The sequence below is a fragment of the Psammomys obesus genome, unplaced genomic scaffold, assembly GCF_907164565.1.
Source record: "Psammomys obesus unplaced genomic scaffold, mPsaObe1.curated_primary_1811, whole genome shotgun sequence".
NCBI lineage: Eukaryota > Metazoa > Chordata > Mammalia > Rodentia > Muridae > Psammomys > Psammomys obesus.
The window spans coordinates 463406-474837 of NW_026592325.1; the positions used below are offsets into that span (position 1 = coordinate 463406).

Consider the following 11432-nt stretch of genomic DNA (forward strand, 5'->3'; position numbering starts at 1 on the left):
TGGGGTCAGCAATCAGTGTTTCTTGTGGCTGCGTCCCTCAGGCTTCACCTCACCTCCCCTGGCTGTGACACTATCTCTTGTCTAACACGAGTGCACAGCTCCTCAGCTTTACCAAGCCACGCACGGAAAACACTATTGATTTTCCTTATTTATTTACGAGATTTCTTGCTGTGGGCAAAAAATAAAAAGGTTTGTGCAGCAGCTCCGTTCTCAGCAAACACCGTCCTCTGCCCACTGCCTCCCTCTGTTACACAGGCTCGGTGCCTCAGAGCCCTGCCGCTCCGCGTGGGAGGCTTGGCACATAGTGGGTACTCGCAGACACGTGTGAGGGAAGTGTGTGCATTTTTTGGAATGAGCTGTAGTTAACACTTAGAGGGGAAAGGAAGCCAAAGATGGCCCTTTGCTAGGTGGAATGCCTACTGGATGCCAGGCACCATGCAGAACCATTGGGGCCCAAGTCACCTAGCCATCCTTCCACATGCTATATTTTATTACCATTTACCAATGGCGAGAGTCTTGGTGGTTAAAGGTCTTGACCAGTGACACACAACTGAGCCAGAAATGCCATCCAGGTCTTCAGGATGCTCCTTCTGCTGTGTGATGTGGACATGCCAAAGGGGAGCAAGAGCCCACTTGAGAGCTGGCTGGGACCTCAGAAGGAAGTGTGTCCAGTCTGTCTGCCTGGTAGACACTTCTTCTTCAGAAAACCCCAATCATTTGAGCATGTCAGGAAGGAACAAGACTTGTGTTTCTCTACTCTTCCAACTATGGGGGGTAAAAGACTATAGGAATCTGTCCCCACTCTGCTGGGGACCTCTAGGCCAAGGATTGGCTTTGTCCATTCCCTGGAGGCGTAGCTGACCCCCTGTCAGGGATCAAGGTGTGGTTGTCTAATGATGTGACATAAAAAACCCTGAGCTGCCCTGTGGCGAAGAGCTGGCTTGCTGTCCTCACCCAGCCTAGTGCTCCTGCAAGATGCCTAGTCAGATCCTGGGCCCAGGTTTCCCCTCCTCCACGGTGTGTCTCATGCAGTGTGGTGCCTGTTGGCTCGTCACCTTCCACTCAGGGCTCCTGCTGAGCACAAGTCACATCTCACTGCTGTGAGTACCCAGGTTTGGACCCAGAGCCTGCTGACCCTGTGTAAGTGGCCTCCGTGGGGACCAGCTCACCTCTAAGCCGCAGGCATGAGCCACTCACTTCCTCACCTCCTGCTCCTCCTCTCCCTCCCCGCAGGAGTTTCCTCTTGCCATCCTCAGGGGCTGGGATTGCTACTGCGCCTACCCTACCCCCCAGTTCAGCCTGCGGGATGCTGTGGATGGAGCATTGTGCAGCCAGGCCCCAGAGGCTCAGGAGCTACCTGGCTACTGTGAGGTCTACCAGACGCCTGTCCAAGGTGAGCTCTGCCTACCCCCTGGACTCTGGCATCAGCCTGGGGCCAGAGAGCTCCTAAGGCTAGAAATGCTAAGGCATGCCTCAGTGTACAGCCACGGGTACAGGGTATATGGAATTCCCATTGGCTCTACTCAGTAGGGAGGGTAAGGCCAGGCTTCCTTTGAAGCTATGAGCCTTTGGGGTTGGTAGTGTAAGAGGAGAGGGAGGGAGGCTCAGGGGAATAATTCAAGACCTAAGCCTCAGAGGCACGTGAAGGGCACTTAGGTCTCAGAAACCCCCATGTGTTGGCAATACCCCTGAGGGAGCATCATCACGAGCCTCTGAGAGTCTCTGGGACTGATGGAAAGGAATATCTCATAAGGAGAAGCAACCCCGCGGTTGTCCAGTGTCTCCGGAGATTGTCCCCCAGTGACCTGTGCTGCTGCCAGCAGTCCTGAGAACAGTTGCTGGCCTCAGATGGGCCCAGCTTCTTTTCACCGCACTGCAGTGACACGGCTGGGTCCCGACACAGCCCTGTCCACCTGCCCTGGCAGAATCTGGCCTCCCCGTAGAGATGGTATGGTGAGCATCCCAGGGCACCACATCCAGCCAGGGATGGGAGGCTTCGCCTCCCCAGCCAGTGACGTGCAAGTGTAGGCTGCAGGCCCCTTCATCGCCAGTCCCTTTCCGAGGACTCCAGCGGAGGACCCTCACTCACAGTGTCTTTTGGTGGCTTGTGGGCTTTCAGACACCCGTTGCACAGACAGGAAGTTCCTGCCCAACAAGTCTAAGGTGTTCGTGGCTCTGTCAAGCTTCCCAGGAGCTGGGAACACGTGGGCGAGGCACCTGATCGAACACGCCACTGGCTTCTACACTGGAAGCTACTACTTTGATGGAACCCTCTACAACAAGGGTAAGGCAGGCTTCTACAGGGAGAAGAGGTCACCCCATGCCGGCCCCTCACAAACCAGCCCCTCTCGGAGCACCAGACTTTCCCACAGCCCTCTAGTCTATTAAGAGTGAAAATTAATCTGCTCATTCTTTTTTCTCCCCTTCAGACAAAGGGGTAGTTCATCATCATTTTTAAAAATGCAGTTTTTTTCCAGTCCAGGATTTGGGACTATTTTATAATATTTTATTTTTATTAATTGCAGTTTATTCCCTTTGTATCTCACTAGTAGCTCCCTCCCTGTTCCCCTCCCAATCCTACCCTCCCTTCCTCTTCTCTGCCCATGCCCCTCCCCCAGTCCACTGATAGGGGAAGTCCTCCTCCCCTTCCATCTGATCCTAGTCTATCAGGTCTCATCAGGAGTGGCTGCATCCTCATTCAGAAAGGCAAAGAGGACGGACATCAGAAGAGGGAGAAAACAGGGAACATGACAGAAGCCTACCACAGAGAGCCTCTGAAAGACCCTACCCTGCAGAATATCAAAGCAGATGTTGAGACTCATAGCCAAACTTTGGGCAGAGTGCAGGAAACCTTATAGAAAGACCTGGAGGGGACAGGCACTTCACAAGGAGAGCAACAGAACGAAAAAAATCTGGACACAGAGGTGTTTTCTGAGACTGATACTCCAACCGTGGACCATTAATGAAAATCCCTGTACAGATGTAGCCTAGGGCAGCTCAGTGTCCAAGTGGGTACCCTAGTAATGGGAACAGGGACTGTCTCTGACATAAACCAATTGGTCTGCTCTTTGATCACCATCCCCTCAGCGGGGTGCAGCCTTACCAGGCCACAGATGAAGAAAAATGCAGTTTTTAAAATCTGTCCAGAAATGGTCAAGAACTTTGTTTTCTAATATTTTGCTTGCAGAAATAAGAGGCCTCATTATTCTGAGTAAATTAACTTAAATGGCCCAAGTCTGCTTGCTGCTCGAGAACCTTAGACAAGTCAAGTGGCATCTAAATTTGGCAAAATGTATTTCTTACTTGTCAAGTGGCACAGCTTTTGCCTGGGTTTCTTAGCCAGAGTTTGTTTTGCTAAAAAGCTGATACTGTCAAACAAAAACAATCTAGAGGGACAGATGGGCCCTGTTTGGCGGCAAGTGCTCAAGTAGCAGTATGTCAGCCCCACCTTATAGAGATGCTGGGGCGCCTGCAGATGTGGGGGGCCACTGCCAGCTGAGCACATGACCCTGCTTTCTCTGGCTGGCCTCTGTGCCCAGGCTGCAGTGACCTACAGTGTTTGCCTGGAAGGCCTGTACCAACTGCCCGTGTCTACATGTAGATAGTTGGCCAAAGAGTGGACTAGCCAGGTTCAGTGCTGCCAGAAGGCACCTGGGCTGTGGGCTCTCAGACAGCAGCCTGACATTAACTTAGTCAGTTTCAGTCATCCTTTTATGGCATCCTAGCCTGTTTGGTAAGATCAGTCAAGGCAAGGGCTTCTGGTATTTGGCAGTAGCGAGCTTTGCTGGGCAATCCCCACTTCTGGGTTTGAAAGTTGCCTTTCTCCAGGTACCAGGGAAGCGCTGCTGCCCCTGTAGATATGGAGGTTTTGCAACCACTGCCAAAGGGAGGCATCTGGACTCTTGTTTCCAAAACTCCAAGACAAGCTTGTGGAGATGTATGGAGCCTGTTCTCTGAGCTGGGTGTCCTGGGTGAGGCTGACCTATGGGCTAGGGGCTCCAGGCAACATCTTTCCAGAATGTCCCACTTTGAAATCTCTTCAGCTGTGTATCCTTGAGCTCCTCTGCTCTGCAGCTGGGCGACGCCACATTCTAGTCCACAGCCTCTTAAGTCGGGGTCTGCTTTTATTCCATTATTGCTGTCATATATATCCTTCCTGCTGCTGTGTCAAAATACCCTGACAAAGGCAACTCAAGAAAGGAAGAGTTTATCTGCCTCACAGTTTGAGATGGAATCCATCGGGGAAGTCAGGGGAGCAGGAGGCTGGGGTGGGTGGGGACACTGTATCCATCCATGGTGGGGAAGAACAGAAGCGATGGATGCGGTGCTCAGCTAGCTTCCTCCTCTTCCAAGGTTCAGAACTCTAGTTCAGGGAATGGTGTCACCTTCTTCTAGGGTAGGGTCTTCCTCCCTCAGGTAACGCAATCAAGATGGCCCCTCACGGGCATAACCGGGGGCTTCATGGCCCCTCGAAGGTGTGCAGTGCACCCCTGTCTCCTAGCTGGGTCCAACCTACCGAGCTGACAGCACCAGCCGTCAAATGGTCCACAGCTCCCCACAGGGAGCCACAAGGACTTACGGAATCTAGGGACCAATGAGTGCAGTCTGGTCTTTCAACCAGTTGTCACTTGGGTTCTGAGTGCACAGTGCTTTCCCAACGAGCCAAGGGAAGGATGCAGGGAGCGGAGATGTTGGTCTGGGGGATAACTCTCCATTCATGGAGACAAGGTTGTGGGCCTTCAAATGCTGTGGGTGAGGAACTGCTCTGGAGCCTGGAATAGAGAACCTGTACTCAGGTGATAGTCCATGGACCTGTGACAGCATGTGGCATGAGGACAGCCACTAAGGTAGGGGCTTTACAGGAACACCACAGGCATGTGAGCGGAGCTCTGTAGTCGTGGAGATGCTGTATACATGCCCCACCCGCCTGAGCCTCAGTCTTCGTCTGGGACAAAGTTCTTTACAATGCTCCTCTAAGATAATCTCCCTGGAAAGCCCAACATGTGTGTCACCTTCTGTGTCCATAGGTCAGGACCCTGCCCTTTGACCCCTGGGGGCTGCAGTAGGTAATTTGCCTTTTGTAAATGTGGACATCATTTTCCCCACTGGTAGACACCTCCTGTTAACACTTTACCTGAGTCGAGAGTCACTCCCCTGGAGGCTTCTCCTGTCGGTATATCTGCCACGCCCCGAAAGAGTCCCCTCAGGTGGCGTCAGTCCTTGTGTTATGGTGGAAGTAGGATCACCCCAAATGAGAGCGGGGGAACCTTCCTCTGCAGAGGTCCTTCCATTCCCCCTGAGCAGGGTTCAAGGGTGAGAAGGACCATTGGCGGAGCCGGCGCACCATCTGTGTGAAGACGCACGAGAGTGGCCGGAGGGAGATTGAGATGTTTGACTCTGCCATCCTGCTGATCCGGAACCCCTACCGGTCCCTAGTTGCTGAATTCAACAGGAAATGCGCCGGACACCTGGGCTATGCCCCTGACCGCAACTGGAAGAGCAAAGGTGAGGGATGGGTGGCCTGAGCAGGGGACTGACTGCAGGCTCAGAATGCACACTCCTGGCTGTGGAAGGGCCTGGCTGCAGTCACTTCTTTCCCACCTTCTCCAAGCTTTCTCTGTCCGCGCAGTGTCTCATTTTATGTGACTGCCATGCAGGCGGCAGGCCAAAATTCTCTTCTCTCCACTCCTAGGTGGGTGATGAGGGCATGGAGACCCAGAGCTTGCCCGGACCTGAGCCAGCTCTAGCTGGCATGGCCTTGTCTGCCTCTCTGCTGGAGTCAGTTAGATCCTCCTTTAGAAGATGAGGCCATACCCACATGCCATTCAGAGATGGGAAGAGGCTGTGCATGCCCGCTTTGTGTTCAGAGGTTGGCGTGGCGGTCCTTCCTAGGCTGCCCTCACTGGCTGCTGTAGTCGGGAGGGAGATCTCTGTAGATCCACATTTCCAGATGTGCCTGCAGAGTAGCCTGATCTGTCCAGGGCGCCTGGGTGGTGGCTGGCAGTGCTGGTCTCCAGCCCTCCTTCCTAGTCAGCTTGAACAACCGTAACAAGGCATCACAGATGAAGGGAGGGGCTTCAGTAATCGTTCTTTATTCTTTGTGGTTCTAGAAGCAGAGTGACTCAATGTCTGGTGAGGCCTTTCTCTAAGCTTTCAGACAGTGCTGCATGGCCTCATGGCAGAGAAGCCTGTTCCTAATCCCATCTCAAGGGACCTCTGCTCCATGGCCTCATCTAACCTAGCCTGCCTCCCAAAAGCCCCTTCTGTACATGCCATCATCCTGGTCTAAGGACTTCAGTGTATGTCAATATACAGATATACAATGTACAAACATATATTGTCACATGTTCATCGTTACATGTTCAGTATATGTTACAAACATTGTTATGTTATTACAGGGTGATATATGATTGTAACACATATGTTTGTAACACATATCACCCAGGTTTCCTGACATGAGATGGATCGCTTGGGCTTCCTCTGGATTTTGATCCTTTTATCTCTCTATGACATCATACCCTGGGGCCCACATACACTTCTTGCTGTCCCGGATAGTCCCAAAGGTCAAAAAAGGTAGCTTTCCCTTGGCCCACGGCAGGCTGTTTGTTGCCCAAGTTCAGACTCAAGAGTCAAGTCCTAGGACTCTTCCAGGTCTAACCTGATAGTGGACTCCCAAGTGGGTCAGCGGGAGTGAGAAGTCTAAAACTGGCAGCTCTGCCCCCTAGGCAGGCCCTACAGAGCCAGTAGCCCCGGAAGGCAGCCCTGACGCAGCGCTTCTCTCCTTGCTCCAGAATGGCCAGACTTCGTGAACAGCTACGCCTCATGGTGGTCCTCACACGTCCTAGACTGGCTCAAGTATGGGAAGCGGCTGCTGGTTGTGCACTATGAGGAGCTGCGACGCAGCCTGGTGCCCACACTGCGGGAGATGGTGGCCTTCCTCAACGTGTCGGTGAGTGAGGAGCGGCTTCTCTGCGTGGAGAACAACAAAGAAGGCAGCTTCAGGCGGCGTGGCCGGCGCCCTCACGATCAGGAACCCTTCACGCCTGAGATGAAGGACTTGATCAATGGCCATATCAGGACAGTGGACCAGGCCTTGCGTGACCACAACTGGGCTGGGCTGCCCAGGGAATATGTGCCCAGATAGGCCCGCTCTGCCCCTGCTGATTGGAGCTGCACTAACGAGCTGGGCACTGCTCTACTGCACTGGTCCATGGACCCTGGGATGCATGGCGGCTGGTCCACGGTCAGCAGGGTGCTCTTGCGGGAGCTGCTTCATGCGCAGGGGGTCCTGGGCAGCACAGAGCCCACCCGGAGAGATGCGCGTCACAGGACATGCCTTGCCAGACACTTACACACCCTCAGACACACTTAGGCACCACCCCGAGTCGGGGCCCATTTTACTGTGCTCAAGCCACTTGAGCAGGTGGGCCCAACACTCCCAGCTTTGCACACCCAGCCAGGGTGGACGCAGGGTGGACGCGTACACGCAGGCACCTGCGTATGGTTGTCTGCCTCACACATACACATGTGCACACACCCAAGGCTCTGGGAGGCCCTGGGCTCCGGAACGCTGTGCCGGGCAGGCCTTGTTGACCGGAGCAGTACACTGGGAACTGTGGGGATGGAGGGACACAGACGGACTGTGGCTGCTAAGTACTGTGTGACCCTGGCTGCTTGTCCGACATCCCATAAATGTGTGTGCTGTGACATCCTGGCACTGCAAACACGGTCTCTCTGCCTCTCTCTTCTCCCTGGATGGGGACTGACAACACTGTGGCAGCGTGGAACCCACTGTTGCCCCCACCCTCACACCTCCAGGCACACGTGTTAACTTTTAGCCACTACCGTTCAGCATACCCATCACCCTCTTTCAAATAACAACGTCAGGGCAGCTCAGAATGCTCCGCTTGCTTCTTGTCCAACTCTCTTTGGAAGCTGAGGCATCAAATGCTTCTGGTAAGGAGTCAGGGCCCAAGGATGGGATGGGGGCTTGGCCTCCAGGGATCTCCAGACCCAAGGGATGCCATATGCCAGAGGAAGAGCCCGTGGTGGCAGGAGAGGCCCTGGGTGGTATGTCTCAGGGCCACTAGGACCAGTTTCCCCACACGCCCCAGCTCTGTGGAGGTCACACAGAAAAGTATGCAAACCAAGCCTAGAGAGAGACAGTCGGAGAACTTGGGAGGTGGAAGCCCTAGAGTCAGACTCTCTAGCTACATAGTGAATCTGAGGCTAGCCTGGCACACACACACACACACACACCCCTGCCTCCCCCCGTGACAGAGCGCTCCCTGATACCGCGTTCACTCTGACACTGCTGCCATGCCACTGCCTCTGCCACATCCTATGGCTTTATTTCTGTAGCCAACAATGCTTCTCCCCCTCGGTGCTTTTCTTTCACTGAACGACAGAAAGATACTGACAGGGTTTTCCTCAGTCATCCTCACTCTGCCCTCTGTGCTGCTCACAGGGAGAAAATGGGTGTGACAGCTCCTTCTAGCCCCCTTCCTGCCCTTCTCACCACCTTGGGATTGTCCTGGTGAGCGTGGAAAATCAGAAACAGGAATGTATGTGTCTCACAAATGCTGAGCTACATCTCCAAGATCTTCAGGGAGTGCTTCACGGCAGTCCTGAGGTGGTTTTGAATGGGCATGACCCCTGCTAATAAGGAAGAACAGTTGGGCAAAGAGCACATACACACTTCAGAGGTTCAGAGGCCTAGAAACCTTGGGGTACAGTGATGGTATATCCCTATATGCAGGTCCCTTTACCTGTGCAGTGGGACGAAGGAGTGGAAGGTGAGGACAGAGGAGGGACGTGGAAATGGACTTACAGCCTTTTAGCTTTCAGCCCAGCCTGCCAGCCTGAGACCAGAATGACCGCTTATGTTCACAGCCTTCTTGGGCCACCCTTGCTGCCTGTCTTGTGCTCAAAGATGGGTGTATTTTGTGAGCAGGGGACAGGTGTGGGAGTAAGGGGTAGGGATCGGTGGGCCCTGACAAGTGTGAAGAGCAAAATGGACCTAACTCGGGAGGCCTTTTCCATGTAAGGGGACCCCAGCAGGGTGTAGGAAGGCCATAGGGAAACATCCCCCAACCCAAAGCTGTATAGGAGAAGCAGTGTGGACAGTTGAGAGGTTGATCCTAGGAAAGCCCTGAGATGCTCCCTGGCTAGACCGTGGGCTTGGGGTCCATATCTGGGTGTATGGAGGGGTAGCATTACCACAGAACTGCCTCCCCCAGAGGCATATCTGGTCCTAAGCTGCCATGTCCTTCCTGCAGAGTCTGTTCTTCCTTAATCACACTCCACCTCCTGCCTACAAGTCCTGTTCCCACATCCGTGTCTTTTTATTTTGTTTTGTAACCCACTAAGTTTAATCAGGCCATCTGTGAAACCACAGGTTTGAAACTATTTGCGGGGGCTGGATGAGCACATCAGTGAGTACATAACCGAAGGCAGTATCTGCCCATCCCCAGAATCCATCAGTGTCCCATTGTTGAGCAGGGGGGGTATGCAACACGCATTCCCATCTGGGGTTGACTGTTTACAGGCCCACTGCCGCTGTGAGAGCATCATTCCACTGTCTGTGCCATGGCACATGCCAGAAGACAGTATTTCATAGCTCTATAGTGAAGTTCTTCTCTTCCCACCTCCTCTTCTGAATTGTTCTCTGATCCTTAGAAATGGTGGTTTAGCTGTCTTCCTAAGGGCTGAGCAAATGACCATCACTTATTCTCAATAGCTTGAGCAGCCATGAGTCTCTGTTCATCCCCCTTCAAGGTAGTTTCCCCCATCAAAACTGAGAGTAGCACTTGCCTGTGAGTATAAACACGTTTATAAAGCAGGACAGTTCTGCATCAACTAAACAACGCTAGTAAGTTCTGCAGCTTAAGACCTGCTTAGTCATGGGTTTTTAACGTACCAGGCACAGGTTCCCTTATATGGAATGAGCCTCAAAACTAAGCATAGGGTGGTTGCCCCGTAGCAGCCATGCCCTTACTGCACCAGCAGGCACACACTGCCTGGCAGGTTGATTCCATAGTCTGTGGAGTCCTTGGTAAAGCCATCAATGTCTGTCCTAGTTTGCTTTCCTGTCGCAATGGTAAACTCCATGACCAGAAGCAACTTGAGGTAGAAAGTTTATTTTGCCTTATAGATTATAGTCCATCACCGAGGGAAATTGGGGCAGGAACCTGGAGACAGGAACTGAAGTAGAGACCATGAAGGAATGCTGCTTACTGACTTACTTTCCCAGTCTTGCTCAGTCACCTCTCCTATACAGCCCAGGCCTATCTACCTATGCATAGTACACCCACCATGGCCTGACCCCTCCCACGCCAATTAGCAATAAAGAAAATGCCCCATAGATGTGGCCATAGCTTCCCTAATGGGGGAAGAGGGAAAAGTTCCCTCTTCCCAGGAATCTCAAGTTGACAACTGAAGCTAACTATGACAAAGTCTTTTCTCCCAAATAGCTTGCCTTGCACTTTGCAGGACAGTGAAAGCTGGCATCAGGAAGAGGATGCCAGTTCAGTTACAGTTTAATTTTCTCCGCATATTGTACCCAAGATGTGTGATATCTTCAGCAATAGTGTCTTGTCAACTAGTTCTGTGGCTTATATTGTTTTGGTTTCTTATTACTCTGGGGCCTCTGTGACTGCTCTAGTTAGTCTTTTTGTCAACTTGACACAAGCTAGAGTCATTTTGGAAGAGAGGATCTCGACTTAGAAAATGGCCCAATTGGATTTCCTGTAAGTGAGTCTTTAGTGCATGTTTTGATTAATGATTATTCTTAATGAACCCAGGTCGTTAGGGGCAGTGCCATCCCTAGGCATGTGGTCCTAGAGAATATAAAAAAGCAGGCCAAGGAAGGAGGCCAGAGGAGCAAGACAATAAGTAGTACTCCTCCATAGCTTCTGCTCCATTTTTTGCCTCCTGGTTGTTGCTCTGAGTTCCTGCCCTCACTTCCCTAAATGATGGACTTACAAGGTGTAAAGTGAAATGAACCTTTTCCTCCCCAAGTTGCATTTTGTCATTGTGTTTTATCAATAGAAACTCTAACTAAGAAGACAATGAATGGCCAGCAACTCATAATGAAGTATCCTATACTTGGCACTGGAATTTTTGTATTAAGAATCCCTGGCATTCAGGCTCAGCATTATTCAACCATGCAGGCTATCACCCCTTGACCTAACTTTAGATGCCCAGGACTCATGGGAATAACATAAGCAGCACAAGAGCCAAGACACTCTGTCCACCACAGGAATTGCCAATCCCGTGGTAATCGTCCCTTACTTAAGAGAAGACACAGAGTTCAAAAGTACAATTATAAACATGTTCAAAAAAATTAAATAAAACAGATAAACACTTGAATGAACTCAAAGAATATAAGAATAAAGTGTTTGAAGGATGGAAAAAGAACAAACCAATGAATG

At 51.9% G+C, this 11432-nt stretch overlaps 1 protein-coding gene across 1 annotated transcript in view; it reads left to right on the top strand.

The window, feature by feature from the left end:
• The window catches only part of Wscd1 (WSC domain containing 1), a 29650-nt gene extending 21743 nt beyond the window's left edge, over positions 1 to 7907 (top strand). The window contains exons 5-8 of the mRNA XM_055613120.1: positions 1234 to 1393; positions 2120 to 2284; positions 5305 to 5505; positions 6792 to 7907. Of these exons, the coding sequence (XP_055469095.1) occupies positions 1234 to 1393; positions 2120 to 2284; positions 5305 to 5505; positions 6792 to 7144 (879 nt within the window). The 3' untranslated portion in view covers positions 7145 to 7907. The remainder of the gene's footprint in view (positions 1 to 1233; positions 1394 to 2119; positions 2285 to 5304; positions 5506 to 6791) is intronic.
• Positions 7908 to 11432: the final 3525 nt, after the last annotated feature.